At 43.7% G+C, this 18,420-nt stretch overlaps 1 protein-coding gene across 1 annotated transcript in view; it reads right to left on the bottom strand.

The window, feature by feature from the left end:
* grin2db (glutamate receptor, ionotropic, N-methyl D-aspartate 2D, b) overlaps positions 1-18,420 on the bottom strand; it is a 66,317-nt gene that overhangs the window by 4,755 nt on the left and 43,142 nt on the right. Inside the window, exons 7-15 of the mRNA XM_033640962.2 lie at positions 17,930-18,135; positions 16,709-16,877; positions 15,138-15,291; positions 14,530-14,655; positions 11,264-11,493; positions 10,749-10,909; positions 6,668-6,737; positions 6,445-6,562; positions 517-752 (exon numbers count right to left, since the gene is read on the bottom strand). Of these exons, the coding sequence (XP_033496853.2) occupies positions 517-752; positions 6,445-6,562; positions 6,668-6,737; positions 10,749-10,909; positions 11,264-11,493; positions 14,530-14,655; positions 15,138-15,291; positions 16,709-16,877; positions 17,930-18,135 (1,470 nt within the window). The remainder of the gene's footprint in view (positions 1-516; positions 753-6,444; positions 6,563-6,667; positions 6,738-10,748; positions 10,910-11,263; positions 11,494-14,529; positions 14,656-15,137; positions 15,292-16,708; positions 16,878-17,929; positions 18,136-18,420) is intronic.

The following is an 18,420-nucleotide window of genomic DNA, read 5'->3' as shown; positions in this document are numbered from 1 at the left end:
TGGTGAAAAAAAAGGATAAATTATTATCAGTAAAGCGACAATGATCACATGCATATGGTGTGGGCTGCTTCTGTCAAGGTCACTGTCAGAGGAACAGGATATCCAGGGTGTGAGCGGAATTGAATTTCAATTAATCTCCCGAATTGACTGAGTGGAATTGAATTGACCCCCGGACCTCACACTTTCTAACACTCACACCCAGTAACAGATAAGGGCACACACAGACAAGAACACACATGTTCTAGCACATGTGTATGCATATGGTTACGTGTGCAGCATTTAGGATCCAATCATGTTGTCCTGTTTTAGCGCAGTGTAGTTTAAGTGCACTAAATTGTAGGAACACCTTGTTGTTGCCACAAAAAAAGAGATTTAATGAGGTGAAGTTAAAACATCAGCAATGGAAATGTGGGTATAAAATATTGAGACATTTCTCAGAAGGTCTGCAAAACAGTGAGACATTTCGTGTACCGGTGCAGAAAAACACTGCAGACACACACAGACAAAAACACTTACCCTGCTGATTGCCAGGAGAAAGTCCAATTTGCCAGAACTGGTGGCCATGCAGTGGCGCAGCTTCCAGTAGACCAAGTGTTCCCAGGCAAACACCAGCAGACTGAGGCCCATGGCCACCAGCAGCATGTAGAAGACCCCGGCCATGTTGTCAATATCCAGTTTGCTGCTCATCACCTCAATTTTGTCATTATGGCAGATACCTGACAGCCAGAGGCGCTCCAGCATTTCAATCTCATCTGGAAAGGGGATGGGGTGGGGTCAGCAAGGATGAGGAAGAGAAGCAGGGAAAGGGAAATGGATGAGGTTAACAGTAGAGAAGGAAAGAAAAGAGAGAGAACGTGGAGGGAGGGGAATGCATAATAGAAAGAAAAGTAAGATGGGACAAGACACAAAGGGGTTAAGAGATGAAAGAGGGGATCGTGTTGGATACGAGAAGAATTATGGCTGGGGGGGTTGGGGTTAATTCAAGGTTGTAGAGACATTCAGTCAGACAGACAAACAGTCAGATAGATAGAGACAAGGAGCAATAGATAGTGAAAGGGACACACAGGGAGACAGAAAGGCTAATAATAAGCACTAAAGTACAGGTCTACAGTATTGCTTGCTGTTTGCCCATTATCCAAGGTGACTCCTCAAGGTCAGAGGTCAGAATACAAAAAGCAGCACTGTGTCCGAAGTAACAAAGAGGAAGCAGCCTGAGACACAGAGAGAGAGAGTCCAAAACAATGAAGTAGCACCGAGAAGTAAAATGGCAGCGACAACCTAATCTCAACATTGTAACCCGGAGTAAATGAGTAGAGAAGAAGAAGGGGCGACCAGGAGCCACGGTGAGATGGCTGGATAGGTTGAAACAAGCATAGAGGAGAGGGAGAGGGGTAATGAGAGAGTTGGGAAGAATGTTTTACAAAGGAAGAGAGAGAGAGGGAGGGATCGGCATTCTTTCTCTGTCCACGAACGCATCAGGGGAAATGAGACTGACAGAGAGACAGAGGGAGTTAGAGGGGGCTGGAACAAGGGAAGCAGAGATGGAGGACGAGAGGCTGAGATTGTGTCATTATGACAAACAGCGGGAACACTCCTCAGCTTGAAGAGGATGAGAGGAGAGAAAAAATGTGAAGAGAGAGAGAGAGAGAGAGAGAGAGAGAGAGAGAGAGAGACGATGGGAAAGGACAGAGACAGAGACAGAGACAGAGGCAGAGACAGAGGGAGGAGATCATAATCATTTAATTGTGCTGGAGGGATGGTCCGAATCTCCATCAAGGTGGTAAGCTCTGGGGGATTCAAGATTCCCATCTGTTAACCTACCAGGAACCAACCAACCTCCTCCTCTACCTTTTCATTTATGATCTCGCTGGCCTTACGAATCCGAGCTGCCCTGCGAAACCTATGATTGGCTGCGGGGGTTGCTGGTGTAACCATAGTGATGGACAGCCTGAAAACGCAGCGAATGATTCATGATGAAATTAAAGAGGCGTATTCTCCAACAGAACTCATAATGAGAGCTTTCTGTTACACTAATAGCAATGGCGGGATGAGCAGCGCTGCAATAACCAGGTCTGAAGGTTGTATTTTACTGCATATTACAGTCTGTGAACTATTTCTAAGTGCCAAAGCAGGGTTTAAAAGCCGACAAGTCAACGCATCCACTCGCGCCACTACAGTACACTGCTCTGAGAAAACTCAAGCTCTGGCTTTTCATTTGTGCCATCATTAGCTGTGCTTGCGTAGCTTAGATGAAGCCGACTCAGTCATCTGTGTGATCTGGCTAATGTGTCTCCTGTAGAACATCATTAGCCAATCAGCCGTGGCCTCCAGCTACAGCAACAGATGGACACAGTGCTACTGCAGCCCACTGGCAGACTCAGGTAACAACTCCCTGTCTCTGATTCATTCATACATACATACATACACTCTAACAAAGGCGTAGGTACACTTCAACACTGGAGGGGACACTTAATTTTGATCATTCTGGTGATTTTTTATGCATCAATGTATGTTTTTTTGGGGGAACAAATGCACGTTTTAAATATTTAGGAGGACACGTCCCCTTTATCCTGCCTGACATCTACGACGATGCATTCCAAGGCACAAAGGTCTGTTTTTAACTCCAGAGCAGAGCCCCATTGAAGAGGATTTATCGGTGTCAATGACCTTCAGTAGCAGCTGTGTCACCAAACAGGAGCCTGTTGTGAAAACAGCAAGTGTCTTAGTGAAGGGTACAGATAAACAGGTAGTCTCATGTCTGTCCTCCACTTCACAAGCCCCGGTTGAATCCTTTCTCTAAGCTCTAAGTCTCATCTCCTGGCTTTCCTTGCCATTTGACTTCCAGTGATTCATCTTCCGCTTCTTCGTCTCCCTCTTTTACAATCTGACTCTTTCTCACCGCGCCGGTTTCTTCCCTCCCTTAGGCCTTTGTGATGGCAGTTGTCTCTACCTCTCAGTCGCAGCCAGCTCAGGCCTGCCAAATCTGACAGGTGTGTCAAATCCACACTCCACCTCTGTCGTTTCTGGCAGGTCAGGTCAGGTAGAGCTGGCACGCTGCAAACACAGAGCTGGCATGCACCACAAAGACATTATTTAATAAAGGAAACTGTATTCGTGTGTCTTAGCGTGTGTGTATCAGTGTGTGTCTGCGTGCTTATGTAAATGTGCAAGTGCCTGCGTGCATGCTTGCATTTTTGCCAGATGTGGCACCGTGCCAAACATGTCCAGAGCCGCTGAGCTCCACAGTTGTTGAGCAGTAAACCATGACCCGTACAATCCTGTGCTTTTATCACAACACGACAAACCTCTCGGCATTCATTGCAAGATTGCTACCGGAAAAAAAACACACTCTCCCAGCCAAGAGCTGCAAACCCAGCTTCTCACATTTTTTTTAATATCTACTCACTGAATAATATATTCTTGGAATCAAAATCCTGATACTATGCAAAAAATAGAAGTGGATCTGATAAGAGGGGGGAAAAAAGGAAATCTTCCTACTCAGCAGTTTTGCCTTTATCAGGATACAAGTTGTAGCGAGATCAATGGACCTTCTCTTAAAGCCGTGGTATGAATCACCAGAGGCAGCAACAAGGAGAACAATACACTCACGGGGTTGACAAAGCAGTGTCGGACTTCTCTAGTGCCCCTCTAATGCAGTTGTAAAATGATATGACTCAACACGGCAAGGTACAATAATGATGTAACACTGTGACATGATTTAGCCCGGCTGAATGTGTGATGCGGAGTCCTTGAGCCGGAGGGCGATTGTTGAGATGCAGCCTTTGAGGGCACTTTGAATGTGAGCTGCCCCCCCCCCCCCCACCCGACCCACCCAAACAAACTAATCCTCTTCCTTAGTAATCCACTCCAATAATGCCTGCCTACAACTAGAACCCTCAGCATTCAACACCACCTTTTTATTATATCCATCCAGTGTACACAACTAATGTTAAGGGCTTTTTGCTGCACAGAGCAGGAGCAAGGACAAGGGAACATACCAGGAACTAACAGAAACAACAGACATAGCATGTCAAGGCTGTCTGTGCTCTCTGTTTTTCTCACACACACACACACACACACACACACACACACACACACACACACACACATCCTTTCCCAGGTCCAACTATTCAGCTCCAGACGCTGTTCTTATTTAATAGATCTTGGCACCAAATTGGCATTATCAGTGTGTAAGCAGCTAAAGTGTCTGTGTGCCAGAAACAGCTAAAGGGCTTTGTCCGCCACGCCATAAGCAAAGCTGATTTAAAGCACGAGGAAAAGCCAAACAAGCAGCATCCGATTGAGACAATAAATGTGTGTGGCGGACTGTGTAAAATGACAATCAAGCATTAGTGTACTGACAACTATTGCTAAAAACAGATTCTCTCTGTCAGTAACAAGGAACCGTCCTCCAATGGATTAATTTTAGACACAAATGCGTGCAGCATACTAATAACTCTGCCATAGCTATCAATTATCCAATTATCTGATCTGTTTTTTTTTTTTGTTTGTTTTTTTCATATCTCTCTTTTTGCTTCATCGGGCTCATCTCATGTTCAGGGTATTTTCAGGTGTTCCTTTTTTTCTTACACTTCCTCACTCCACGTGTCAGCATCAGCTAATCTGTAATGAGTGTAAATCTGTCACAGCACAAGTTGTGATGATCTTTTTTTACACTGACTCACACAAGTAAATCCCTTTTTTTTTCTTTTACCAGCCCGAGCAGGAGGAAGGAGAAAGAAAGTGAAAGTCAGGTAGGTTGAGAGGAGTGAAAACCGGGGGGGGGGGGGCACTTTCACTAACAGAATCAAGTCATTTCTGCAATGCTTGAAACTACAGACTGTATAATGAAGATAGACAATATGGAAGCTCCCCAAAAAGAGGCCAAAACATCTTGATCACTCCCTGGTGGCTGGCTGCAGTACAGGTCATAAACCCCTCCCCCTCGACGTTAACGGATGGGACATGGGGCGCGCTAAGAAGTCAAAGTACTCATCAAATTGATTCTCAACAAAGATGGTTTCTGTCATATTACGTAGTCCTTATCACCCTGATGTAGGTTCGTGCTTCTTTTTCATTAGTTGTTTGATGGTATAAAAAGGTGTTGTGACATCCTGATTGACAGGTATGTGTGCCAACTGTTGTGCTTATGATGAATGGCGCTGCTCGAGATTGGTTGGACGAGTGTATGGGCAGGTAGAATTGGGTCAATTTCTGGTTTTGCCAGTTGAATCCGTTGTACGAGCTTAAACTGGTTGGATTTTACGCAAACCAACTGAACTGACTTTTGTCAGTGGCCTACATTAGCAACCTGTGTTGACAGCGTCACAACATTAAATCAAACGTGTATTGGATTAATAAAAAGCAATATGGCAATGTGATTAACACAATTTATGTTTATAAACTGTCCAACGGAGCCACTACTGTCTGACAGGCTGTGGCCAAAGCACCAGCAAGATGAAGGAAATCATATTTCAGCAGTTCATGTGTTTTTTGGGGTGACGAGAGGAGACATGGCAGAGTTAGTCTCTCAAGAAGCTACAAGAAGCTATTGTAAAACTGCACCTATATGACAAGATTTTGGATTTGAAGCCTGCATGAAGTTGAAATGAGGAATGAGGAATTACCTCCTTCTTTCACTACATAAACTTTAACACAGTGGAAGCTGACGCGAGTGAGATCACCAGTGGGCTGAAAGTTTCTGTTGGCCTTCGCTAATAACAAGCTAGACTACTTGCTGTTGGCGATTTTATGTCATTTCCAGCAAATGTCACAATATAAAATATGTTTTCTGTTTTAAAAGTAATGTTACAAACACAGGAAGATATCAAGTAGACTATTCACCATCTTCTAATTGGTTATGTCTCCAGTCTGATCTGAAGCACACAGATGATGTTGATGTGCATATGTAAAGGATTCAGTGTGGCCAGCAAGCTCTATGCTACATGATGCTATGTACATGACAGTCACATGCTAGCTGTTGCTGGGACCGGTGTCATTATGGCCCACTCAGAAGTTGCTGTTTGGTTTAACATCAAACCGGTTTGAAAAAAAATTTCACACCCACCCCAAAGACTATGCTTGTAACCAACAAATAATATTCCTCCTGCGCCCACCTCCCCTTTTATTTCCCCTCCTCTCTTACAGCCAATAAAGAGACCTACAAACCTCTTAACCATCACCATTTGCCCTCTCCCACACACCATTATTCCCTCACAATCGAAACACCTTACAGCCATCGCTCTCTCCACACCTCTGACTCCCCTCATCCACTTCAACATCCTCTCATTCATCTACCCCCCCCTGTCCTCCATTCACCCCCCATGCTAGTGCTACTCTGCCACTCGTTTCTCTGTCTTGTCATTTTAAGCATAACCTTCTCTTTGCCCCTCCATTGTCCTAATTATTTTCCCTCTCCTCCCCTCCCCTCCCCATAGTTCTCACCATCTCCCACCAGCTGCAGCAGGGCCAGGTCAAGAGGACGTTTCCAGCGTGAGTTTTTGTGCAGGGCGATACCGTAGCCTGTGGTGGCAAAAACCTTCCCCGAGCCTATGGTCATCACCTTGGAAAAAGGACAATGCGCAGATATTAACAAAAAAAATGACCAAGAGACAAAGATGTTGAATCTAGTGTGTGAGCAAAAGTGCCTGTATGGGTTAGTCCTCACCTTACAACCTTCGTCCTTCCTGGCCATATAGTTCAATACTGCAGCATCATAAATAAAAGCATCCAGTTTCCTGTAAAGGGATCAAGAGAGAATTCATTCATCATTTAATGGGAGAGAGGGAGCAGAGGGATGGAGAGAGCAGCTGAGGCAGGAGAGGAGGAGGAGGAGGCATAAAGGTGGATCTCTACAATGTACCTGGGAAGAGAGTTAGGGTGCAAAAATATTCGGCAGACAGGCGCACAGAATGATAGAGAGGGCATGAAAAGTTAAATCATAACAAGAAGAAAGGGAGGATGGGTGGAATAGTAAAGCAGGCTTGGCGGAAAAGAGTGGAAACACAAGGAGAATAAAATAAGGCAGAGATCAGGGAAAGATGTGTGAGTAAGAGGGAGCAGGAAGGTGGTGGAGGAGGAGGCGGAGGGGAGGAGGAGGAGGATGGGGATTTATACGGTGCGAAGAGCGCGGTGACAGGGAGAGAGGGAGAGAGTGGAGGGTGGGGGGAGATTTACACACTTCAGGGGGGAAAGACATGGGATAGAGCCAGAGAGTGATGAGGATTATAAAGTTTAAATACAGACACACCGAGAAAGCACACTGGGAGGGGAAAGAATGGACCAAAGAAGAGAAGGAGAAAAGATAGAAATGGTAAGATAAGAGGCCAGATGAGGCGTGAGAGGAAGAAAAGATAAGTACTGAGGAAGAGGAGAAAAGACAAGCAGGAAAAAAGCAAGAGTTTCTCATTTTTTTTGTGCATGTTAACACTGGGAGTTATAATTGTGGTGTCAAGGCAATGGGGAGGGAGGAATGATGACAGAGGCTTAGGATAAAGTAAACTGGGATTATCCAACACATGACGGGTGATAGAGATTCTACGAGAAACTGAAGGGGGAAATGCTGCTCGCACTGTGTGGGCGGGTGGAGATAGCGCTGAAGGTGGAGAGAGAGAGGGAGTAAAGGTGAGAGAATCTGTGCAGGAAGGCAAGGAGTGTGATAAAAGATGTGAAATGTTAGTTGGAGTTGAAAAGCACGCTACTGTGTACGATGGCCTGCTAGTGAGACAGTGAGAACATCAAATAAAATCACACAAAATTAATGGCAGCAGGTATGACTCCAACAAAAACAAAATTATAAAATGATAAACCATATTAGGTGATTTCTCTTTAACAAACTGACAGAAATAAAATGAATAGTGTTTGAACTGTGACTGTTTTGTTTCACTGCTGTTTCCAATGTAAAAAACAAAGTTTCAATCTCAACTATAAGCAAACATACTGTAGACAAAAAATCCTTTAAGCGCTGAGAGGAATGGCAATTTGAACACCTACTCGATAAAGATGGTGTGATACAATCGCTCCAAAACAGCTACTAAATTGACTATGTTGTGAGATTGTATTGTACAGTATCTAAGAGCGGTCAGTATCAGTTCAAGGTGCCCATGTTTCATCTGAAGACAACTGGAGCGTTCTGTCAGAAATCAATCACTCTCTGACCTCAACCTGTTTCCACTTGAACAGATTTTTTTCTCCTACATGTTCACCTATATGAGAGAGTGTTACAAGGCTGCTGTTGCTCAACCCAGAGCAGGCAAAACCTAAAAAAATTCAGAAGATGTAAAGAAGTGTCAACCCTGTAATATATATGTGTATATATATATATATATATATATATATATATATATATACGTATATATATATATATATATATATATATATATATATATATATATATAAAAATAAGTTTTTACAAGTTTACACATTTTTTTGCTAATTAAAGGAGCTCTACAAAAAATTCACAGTGTATGAGTTGTCTGGAAATGGTTCTCAACATGGAGGTGGCTGAACCTGCGGCTAGCAGCTAACAATGCTAACTCCATAAAAAGCGCTAAACAACAGCAACAGTGCTTACAGAGCTAACGGTGTTAAACAGGGGGAACCGGAGGATGGGCACTATGCTGCAACAACCACAGTATCAGCACGATCAGCTGTATGAGCACAGTGCAAAGCCACAATGATGACCTAGCCATAGTACTAACGAGCATGCACGGCCGGACTAGCTTACCAAAACAAACCATAGAGAAGCTCAGATAACAGCACACACAGAGGGAGTGTGACTTAATTCTCTGCTCAGGAAGTCATCACAAATAGTGGCTTGTTACTACATTAACGCTCTAAATGTGGCATACAGAACCTTTAAAATTTAAGGACAAAAAATTAACCTTTTTGCATATTTATTTAATTTGAACCACAGGTATTTGAATGATGGATAACCCTGTTTCTTAGCTTTCAGGCAGAGAACCATTCAGATCTCGGATACAAGCAGCTGAAATGTGTTTTTTCCGTGGGGTGGCTGGGCTCATCCTTAGAGATAGGGTAAGCAGTGTAAGGAGCTCAGACATCCGGAAGGAGTATCATTCATCAAGTATCATTTGAGGTGGTTCAGGCATCTGATCAGGATGCCTCCTGGGCACCTCCAGTTAGAGGTGTTCCAAGCACATCCAACTGGTAGGAGGCCCCAGGGCAGACCCAGAACATGCTGGAGGGATTACATATCTCATCTGGCCTGGGAACGCCTTAAGGCCCGAACATACTCGGGCGTACTATAAGCAGAACGGACTCCGCGAGGAATGTCCGCAGTCATTCGGGCTTCCATAGTCGAGCGCACTTCTGCGTTGTAGTTTCCTGTAAAAATGGCCGTGAAAAATCCCCGCGATGTGAAAAATACATGCCGAGCAGTCACTGGTGCGCGGAGCGGAGTCCGCGCGGTTGTAAAATCTGAGCTTTGCGCGCACAGGCCTTGCGGACATCCGCTTTGAGTCCACGCGGACCTCCGCGGAGTCCGTTCCGCGTATGTTCCGCCCGTGTATGTTCGGGCCTTTAGGGTCCCCCAGGAGGAGCTGGAAAGTGTTGCTGGGGAGAGGGACGTCTGGGGTGCTTTGCTTGGCCTGCTGCCCTTGCGACCTATCTGTGGATGGATTCAGATATGTTTGATTTTGAAGAGGATATCTGTATCTTTTGGTGGATTGGTGGTCCAGTATGGGTAAACTTTAGGGCCCTTGACTCCTGGTTGGTTAATCAAGCCATGTTCTAATACTCTCCTACATATGTTAACAAGAGGGACAAAATTTGTTCAAACCAAAAGGGATGAGGTCAGAAACAGATCGATAGGGATCACTCTCTGGGAGAAATGTCATGTTTCAGTAGATGATGTCATTTTTAAACAATTGTTATTGAATCGTTAAGTTTAACCATGACAAGCATTTATCAGAACTTTATGACAAATGTAGTTTAGAGTCCACCAATTGAGAAAGAAATCATTAAGAGTTGACTTTATTCTAAGCAGATATTTGTTTTGGTTAGATTTATTAGAAAAGAAATTGTCACTAAGACAGAGTATCTTGTATCCTTCATAGTTGGGGAATTCTGTTAAGTAAATTGGGTCTTTTTAAATGTTTTCTTTTTGAAGTCTAAGCAGTCAACTTTTCCTCCCCCTAGCATTTCCAAGTGGTATTACTACTAGCACCACTGTCGCAAAGACAACCAGATCGCTTCCAGTTTTCTTCAGAACCTAGCAACTATGTTCTCATCATCAAGCATTCATTGATCTGGTGCGGCACAGTTTGTTCTGTAAGCTGTTTTTCTCTTTTTTCTTTGGTCATGTTACCAATTTCACAAGTATTTGCAACGTTATAGACATAGACAGCCCAGTTTTGTGAAAACATAATCTTTCCAGCTGTGAAATACTTCTTTAAAGTAAAACAAAAAAAAAAACAAAAAAAAAAACCTTTCTCTTTCAACGTTAAAACTATTGGATCAGTACATAATAATTTGTGATGGGAGCATCTTGGTTGTATTTGTCTTGTAAGCTTATATATAGATTTTATGTCTCAAGCAAAGAACAATATAGTTTTATATTTGCCTGAGGGAAGTCTGAACAATTTGAACAACTTGCCCAAATCTAACACGCAATAATTTGCCAGTATGCTTCAATGGAAACTCAGCTACTGGAAACTAAAAAAGCGAGATGTGGAGAGAGAAAAAAGATCTTAGCAGGATGCATGAAAATCATCTAAAAGCAGACAGACCCAGTCTTGAGGTTCAGTATGGCGTCCTCCACTCCTCTCTGGTTGTATTTGCCCATGTACTGGTGCATGTCTGGGTAGTTGGAGCGGATGTTTTTTTCTGTGCTCCCGTTGGGCACTGTGCCAAACTTCAGAGGTGGGTACTGCTCCTCGGGATGCTGAAACTAGCGGAGCAAAGGGAGGCGAGGGAGGGAGACGGAAGGGGCATGAGACACACCAGGCTGTGCACCAATCTGTCTGACCTATTTCTGTCCACTTCCCAGACTAACTTACAACACTCCATGCACAGTCAAATCTTTGAAAAGAGAGCAGTCTGTGGACTTAAAGTAGCATTTAGAACTGTCTTATAAGTATTCAAGAACTGTGGTAATTGAGTTACGTTAAATGAGATTTTATTCATTTCTGAATTCCTGTGCTTTAATCAATTTAACATTCAAATGCATGGGATTTGGCTCACTCTAAGACTTTAATTCTCCTTCTGCTTTCCCTACTTAATCAGTATTCAAGCAACGAGGTACCTTCTTGTCCGAGAGGCCTGACACTGTGTCAATGTACTCCTCCTGGATCATAAAGGCAGCCAGGTTAGCAGTGTAGGAGGCCAGAAAGATGACAGCAAAGAAGGCCCAGATCAGCACCATGATCTTGCTGGTGGTTCCTCTGGGGTTCTCCACTGGCACGGAGTTGTTGAAGACAATAGCCCACAAAAGCCATACAGACTTTCCTATCGTGAAAGTAGACCCTCCAGACTCTGGCCAAAATGATGAAGAGGGAAAAAGACAGAATGAAAAAGAGAGAGCATAATGAGTGGTTGTAACATTAACTTTTTTTTCCAGCCAGTACACAGCACAATAGTCTATTCAGTAGCGACTGGCTGCAGATGAAGCAGCCGATTCAAATTAAACTTCCCTGAATGATCTTGTAAAAATGGGTTTACTGGATATGAAAATACCTGGCAGGCTTTTTGACACCAAAGCTCATAAGGCGTCGACTATACATTTCGACGACGGCAGCTTTCAATTCAGCTGCTACGTGATCTTACAAATGATTAAACCACATGGTGCAAATCACCATTGAAAGGGCTCAAACACTCCTTCCTTTATACAACAAGAGTAAAGGAGGAAGGAAGGAGAGAGATGTGAGTGAATGAGAGGGATATATGGGAGGATGACAGAGAGGTAAAATTATGTAGAGCACAACAATCATGCAGTAAAAGAGGCGAGTCGGGTTGGGTATTGGACCGAGGCATCAGGCATACTGAGTATCACAGGGGTACAAACTATGCTGTTGAATAATAAATGGCTGCTTCAATACCGAGAATACTTGGATGCAGTTCAACATACTGTAGGTATAATTTCCACTTCGCCTCACTCACAGACAAGGATTCAGGGCAGCACATTCAAAGTCCAATCCCATTTCTTATTTTTACCCCCACTCCTCGTTTTTGAGTGTCCGTTTGCCCCTCAGAATAGAGTTAAAAGCGTGAGTGGTTCTAATCTTCCCCTTTGAAATGGGACAACTGTTCAAGACCCTGATAAGTCAACGGTCGTCTTCGATGGCATTTACGTAAACAGATTCAACTATGGCAATAATGACATTATCAAAATTATATTTGCCATTTATCTGATGGAGATAGGAAAGCATGGACACTTGAAATTCGTTCACAACTTAAGTTTCATGCTATCAATCGATAGTTAGATGCCCGAAATAGTGTCTGTGGTCTGTGGCTTTACAGCTGTCATGCAACCATGGTGTAGCTTTTTATTTCTGGCGTTTGCATTTGCGCTTCAAAAATCATAAAAGTGGTGTTAATCTGTTAAGATTATCTTGCTGAACAAAATGTGTGAGTATCATAAACTTTCGTTGGCTACAAGGCTTATTTTCTGCATTAATCCAAAATCCAATGGAAAAATACCATGTGCTTTTTGTAGTGGGAAACTGGGTTGTGTTCATTTCCATGTTGGCCTACAAATAAACATCATCCCTGGAGCGCTCTATTACTTGGCCACTAGTGATGCTGTGTAGGCTAACATTAGCAACCTGTGCTCCAACCCTGCCAGCCTGCACTGATATTAGAGCAGCAGTGGGACTGTCATGCACAAATCAGCAATGACAATGTAGTGTTAGCTAGCTAGCTTGTTGGCTACTATGACATCAGCATACTACTTTTGTTATGCTTGTTATAAAGAAAACGATCATAATACATCAAAACAGCACTAAACTAAGATAATAGATCGTTTTACTGTCAGTAAACAGTATGGCGTTTTTTGGTGGGCGGGGCTTAGCTGGAGCCAAAACAACACTCCACAAACGTTCGCTAGCGCTAGCTAGGGAGATCTATTGGCTTGTTTTAGACAAAGGAGGAAGATGATGCAAGTGCTGCATTAGAAATAATTATTCCCAGTGCCAGCATGCACTTAGGCACAAACTGGACTGTTTGTAAGTTCGGAGCGCTGTTTGAATGAACCAAACTCTCGGAGTGGCAGAGCGCACTCTTGGCACTTTGCCTGAGGAGCAACAGAGTGCAGAGAAGTGAATGTGTGATTAACTTAATCATTCATTAATTCATATAGAAATATAATGGTCTGTTTCTTTGACCAGCAGGGCTCTCATTTTAGTGTAGAGCGCACTGTCAGGTGACTCACTCTGCGGGGACGCAAGTGTTACTTGAAAAAGTAAACACTGACCAACAGGACCAGACTTGCTGACCTGTATACTCTCGCTCATTGGATGGATGATTTCACAGGAAGCTTTGTGGCTGATTACTCTACCAATCTCACAAAGAAGTATGACACGAGAATGTTTTTGGGGTTTTTTTTCGTTTGTTTTGCTATAGAAGCTAACGTTAGCTAATGCACCAAAAATTTAGCATTAAAGAAGTCCAGTATTCCTCTTAATACATTCCCAATTTCTGATGATATGGACATGATAACCCTTAATACACATAACGTTATTCATCCCTACAACAGGAAATACTTTTCCCTAACCTGATATGAAGTGTGCGCTGCACATACGTGCATTTTTGATGGTCACCTCCATCCAGTGTTTTCGTCTTATTGCATTTAACCATAGTTGTCTTTGTTTTTGTTGACGGGCAGTGGCAGCTGGTATGTGGTCAAATTTAAGTTTTGAGCCATGACTCCTTCTGTTCTGGCTCCCAATAACACGACAAGACGACATTTTGAGACTCCTATGTAGCCTACAGCCCTGTGGTGGCGAGTCATGTTTTGCCTCCAGCTAACAAACTGACAAAAGGGTCTATACGACAACAATCATAGTTTTATAATCTTTATCAATAAAGAAAATACATTTGTGGGATTTCTTCTGTTGGTTGGGCAGCCATCTTGCAGATGATTTCTCATAACACTGAGGTTTGAAGTGTGCCTCTAAAAAAACTCTATTTGGAGGACCATGTAGTCGAAACACTTCACCCTAGTTCTCTATCCCAACAACAATCAGGACACCCTACCCCTAGACATGAACACACAAAATGGAGGGTTAAGAGCTATCTGGTGGGGGCAAGGGGTGTACTGGGATCGAGCCAAAATGTCAACTGGTTCAATGTGAATGTGACTGACCAATCAGAGAGCAAGAAAATAAATTCACTAGAGACAACAAAGTTCATTATCATATAATGTCAAAAACATTTTGACTTTGAAGTCCTTTAACCACAGTCCAGGAGTGTGTTTAGTGTTTGTCCATTTGATTCATGTGGCAACAGTGATGGACTGCACGCAGGCCCATCTGTCAGACTGGGAAAGACCGACAGCTTAGATCCATCACTCACTCTTGCCGGTCTGGAGACTGCGGTTGTAGCCCACAGGGCTGAAGAACTCAAAAATGAAGACGGTCACAGCCACTACGGTCAGGCACATGACGAACATCATCACCCACACTGCTGGACTGTAGGGCTCTGTGAAGGCAAACAAAATAAGATTTAAATTACCACATACAATAACAGCATAATAAACAGTTTTACTGCATTATTAAATCATTGTCATTGTTATCGTTATTATCAATAGAGGGGACAAGAGAGTTTCCTGGCACATTATGCACTGTATACACAGAGATGGGCCTTGTATGCTGAAAAAAATAATGTAGCAACCATTGGAGAAAACATATTCTCCAGAAGTCCATAAACACTGTTTCTCTTTTTTAACAATCATCTCAATGCAGTCTATAGGCCAATAACTGTTCTCCCGCTGGAGCCTTGAGTCTGCTGACAGAGTGAAACTACAAGTTGGGAAGACACGAGCGGCTAAGAAAAAGTAACGGCTAATCTAGATGTAAGGACCAGCAGCCAAAGACTGAGGCTCTTTATGCAAACTCAACACTTTACAATTAGATTAGATTCTGTACATCAGCTCGACGCCTCACACAAACACAGCTTCTTACCTAAGAAAGCGGATGGTGATACAGTTCCGTTGCTACGGGAGACCATGACACTGATCCCCGTCTCCACAAAAGGGACGGAGAAATCCACGACCTCTGACCTCTCCTCATTTATAGTCAGCGAGCCAATGGCCATGTCGGCCCGCTTGTAAACCACCTGAAGGGGACAAGAATCAGTGCTGAGAGAGAAATCTAATTATAGGTAATTCCTGTGGTGGTTACAGACAGACAAAGCCAATCTTTTACAGTTCACAAAGGTTTCTTTCCAGGTGAGATGGTGACATTTCTGCACCCTGACCCTTTGTACATTCTCAAATGTGCCTGCATGAGAAAGGCCAGGGATTCAATCTGGTACAAATACTGAACACGTGTCTCTTGTGCATCTCTTTAGCATACAAAATGAGCGAGGGCCCTTCTCCTCCCTGCCACCATCTAGAAAAACCTGAAAACCGCTGTGTCTGCTGATTGTACAAGTGAAATGTTAATCTACATTAGACATGGCACATCCGTTCTTCAGAGCAAATCAGCAGAAAAATGAAGCGGAGCGGAAAGCAGAGCACCCTCTCCTCAACTTTGCCAAGTCTCTGGATTACCTGATCAAAGAATGGCAGGCTTTGGAACATCTGATCAAAAGACAGACATTAGTTTGAGAAAACAAAATTCACTTGGCCTTTTGCATGTGAAAATAGACTCGACAGACAGCTCTGGCCCCGGCTCAAGTTATAAATGATCCAGCAGGCGAGAGCGGTGGAACTGTTTTGGAACCAGTGACAACTGGCGTTTGGCAAGTTCCCTCTGGGACAAAGATAGAAACAGCAGGGCGCTTCAGTGAAACAGCAGCCCCCGTATCGATCTCAGTATGTGTGTGAGCATGTGTGCGCTTGTAGGTTTGTGCCTGTTTTTTTTTCCGCCAGCATATCTGTGTCTTTCTTGATGGCGGATCATGAACCTCAGTGCATACTGGAGAGAAAATATCAAGGACTAATCGCAACTAGCCAGGGGGGCGTCTGAAAATGTGTGTGTCTTTGTGCTTCTGTGTGTGAGAAAAGGGATGTGTCTCTGCAGATGAACATACTGTAGGGAAGTGTTTGCAGGGAAGCGTGTTCGCAGCGTGTTAGCACCATGCTTGTCTATCTAATGTGTGTAACTGCATTTTTTGCCCTCTATTACAATATTGTGTATTGTGTGTGCATGTTTGAGAGTGTGTGTGTGTGTGTGCATGTGTGTGTGTGTGTAATAAATGACAGCTGTCTGATTGCCGGCAGTGGTTAAGTGGCCATAACTCTCACAGCGATTGATGTGACACATAGCGTTTAACTGCTCACCCAGGACGCTGGAGCACACACAGAGGAATGCTACTATGCAGCTTGTTGGCTAAAAATGCAACACAAAATACGCAGAGGCACAAATGTAAAACTCTCACACACACACACACACACACACACACACACACACCTTTCACACATACCCCAGTGATATGGGACCGACATCGAGAACACATTTCTCACAAAGGCAGACAGGCAGAACCACAGGCGCACACACACACATACACACACACATAAACAAAGACTTGCCTCTCCAATCATGCCGTTCCAAACCCCATCAATTTTCTTCCCATGCTTCCCATTGGTCACTAAGTAAAGGTCGTAGGTGAAGCCGACAATCTTGGCCAATCTCTTGAGGATGTCGATGCAGAAGCCTTTGCAGCACTGCTTCATGGGAGCCACACCCTCGTGGATGGCACTGTGAGTGATTCACAGAGAGAGGAAAAGAAAGGGGTAAAAATCAAAGTAAAAGTGTCAAAGAAAAATCGTTAAAAACTGTTGGTGTGTAACAGAGCGAAAGAAAGGAAAGGAAAGGAAAGGAAAGGAAAGGAAAATGAAAGGAAAGGAGAAGGTGAGGGAGAAGGAAAGGAAAGGAAAGGAAAGGAAAGGAAAGGAAAGGAAAGGAAAGGAAAGGAGAAGGTGAGAGAGAAGGAAAAGGATAAGAAAGGAAATGACAGGAAAGGAAATGAGAGGGTAAGGGGGAAGGAGAGGGCTAGGAAAGGAAAGGAAAGGAAAGGAAAGGACAGGACAGGACAGGACAGGACAGGACAGGACAGGACAGGAAAGGAAAGGAAAGGAAAGGAAAGGAAAGGAGAAGGTGAGAGAGAAGGAAAAGGATAAGAAAGGAAAGGACAGGAAAGGAAAGGAAAGGAAAGGAAAGGAAAGGAGAAAGAAAGAAGAATGAAATGGTGAGAGAGAAGGAAAAGGATAACAAAGGAAAGGACAGGAAAGAAAATGAGAGGGTGAGGGAGAAGGAGAGGGCTAGGAAAAGAGAGAAAAGGAAAGGAAATGAAAGGAAAGGAAAGGAAAGGAGAAAGAAAGGAGAAAGAAAGAAGAATGAAATGGTCGTAGAGAAGGAATGTTGTGGCTGAGCACTTGGTGACAGGTTTGATCGACCAGTGTAGGATAGGTGCTGTCATCCCCTCAGAAGCTGATGAACCATAAAGCTCCACTGTGGTCATATCTGATTCCAGACCCCTGAGTCATTCCACTGATCCTCTGGAGTGCAGTCTGTTATTGATCACGGCCAGGGAGTGAAGAGACCACGGTTCTGATAGGTGATTGATGTCACCTCAATTGGACGGCATCATGGGAGCTTAGGAACTCCATTCATAACATGGTTATAACTGCAGTAGAGAGGCTACTACTTTACTTGTTTTTTATAACCACTTGTGAAAATCACAGTTTTGGGTGAAACAAGTCATCAGATCCGCCATTAAACACATCATCTTAAATCCAAAGGACTTATACCTGGCGTTAAGGGGTCGTCTGCAGGGCACTGAGTCACGGATGCAGGTCCCGGACGCGGCGTCTGCCAGCTCCACGATGACAAATGGCCTTTCCTCCAGCGTGACAACACGCAGGTGCTGGGCATCATCAGGTGGTTTAAGGAATGGCCCGTAGCGGGACCAGGCTGGGTACCGAAGCCTCAGCACGCCGTTCTCCCACCAGCCTACCTGAGGGAACAGACAAGAGGAACATTAGAGCGAGACAGAGCACACACACACACACTCACACACACACACACACACACACACACACACGTTTCGACCTCAATCTGTATTTCTATTCTTTGAACAGATAGCACCTTTGATTGAGAACGAAGCAAATACCAAAACACGTCAACCCACGTTTTCTTTGTCTTAGTCTTTAGTAGAAACGGGGAATGTATTTAGTATTTTAGTAAAAATGTTTTAAAATCTGATCTGTATGAGTAATACTTGTAATAATTACATCTGAAT

Source organism: Epinephelus lanceolatus, chromosome 10, assembly GCF_041903045.1.
Source record: "Epinephelus lanceolatus isolate andai-2023 chromosome 10, ASM4190304v1, whole genome shotgun sequence".
NCBI lineage: Eukaryota > Metazoa > Chordata > Actinopteri > Perciformes > Serranidae > Epinephelus > Epinephelus lanceolatus.
This window is presented reverse-complemented; position numbering and strand designations above follow the sequence as displayed.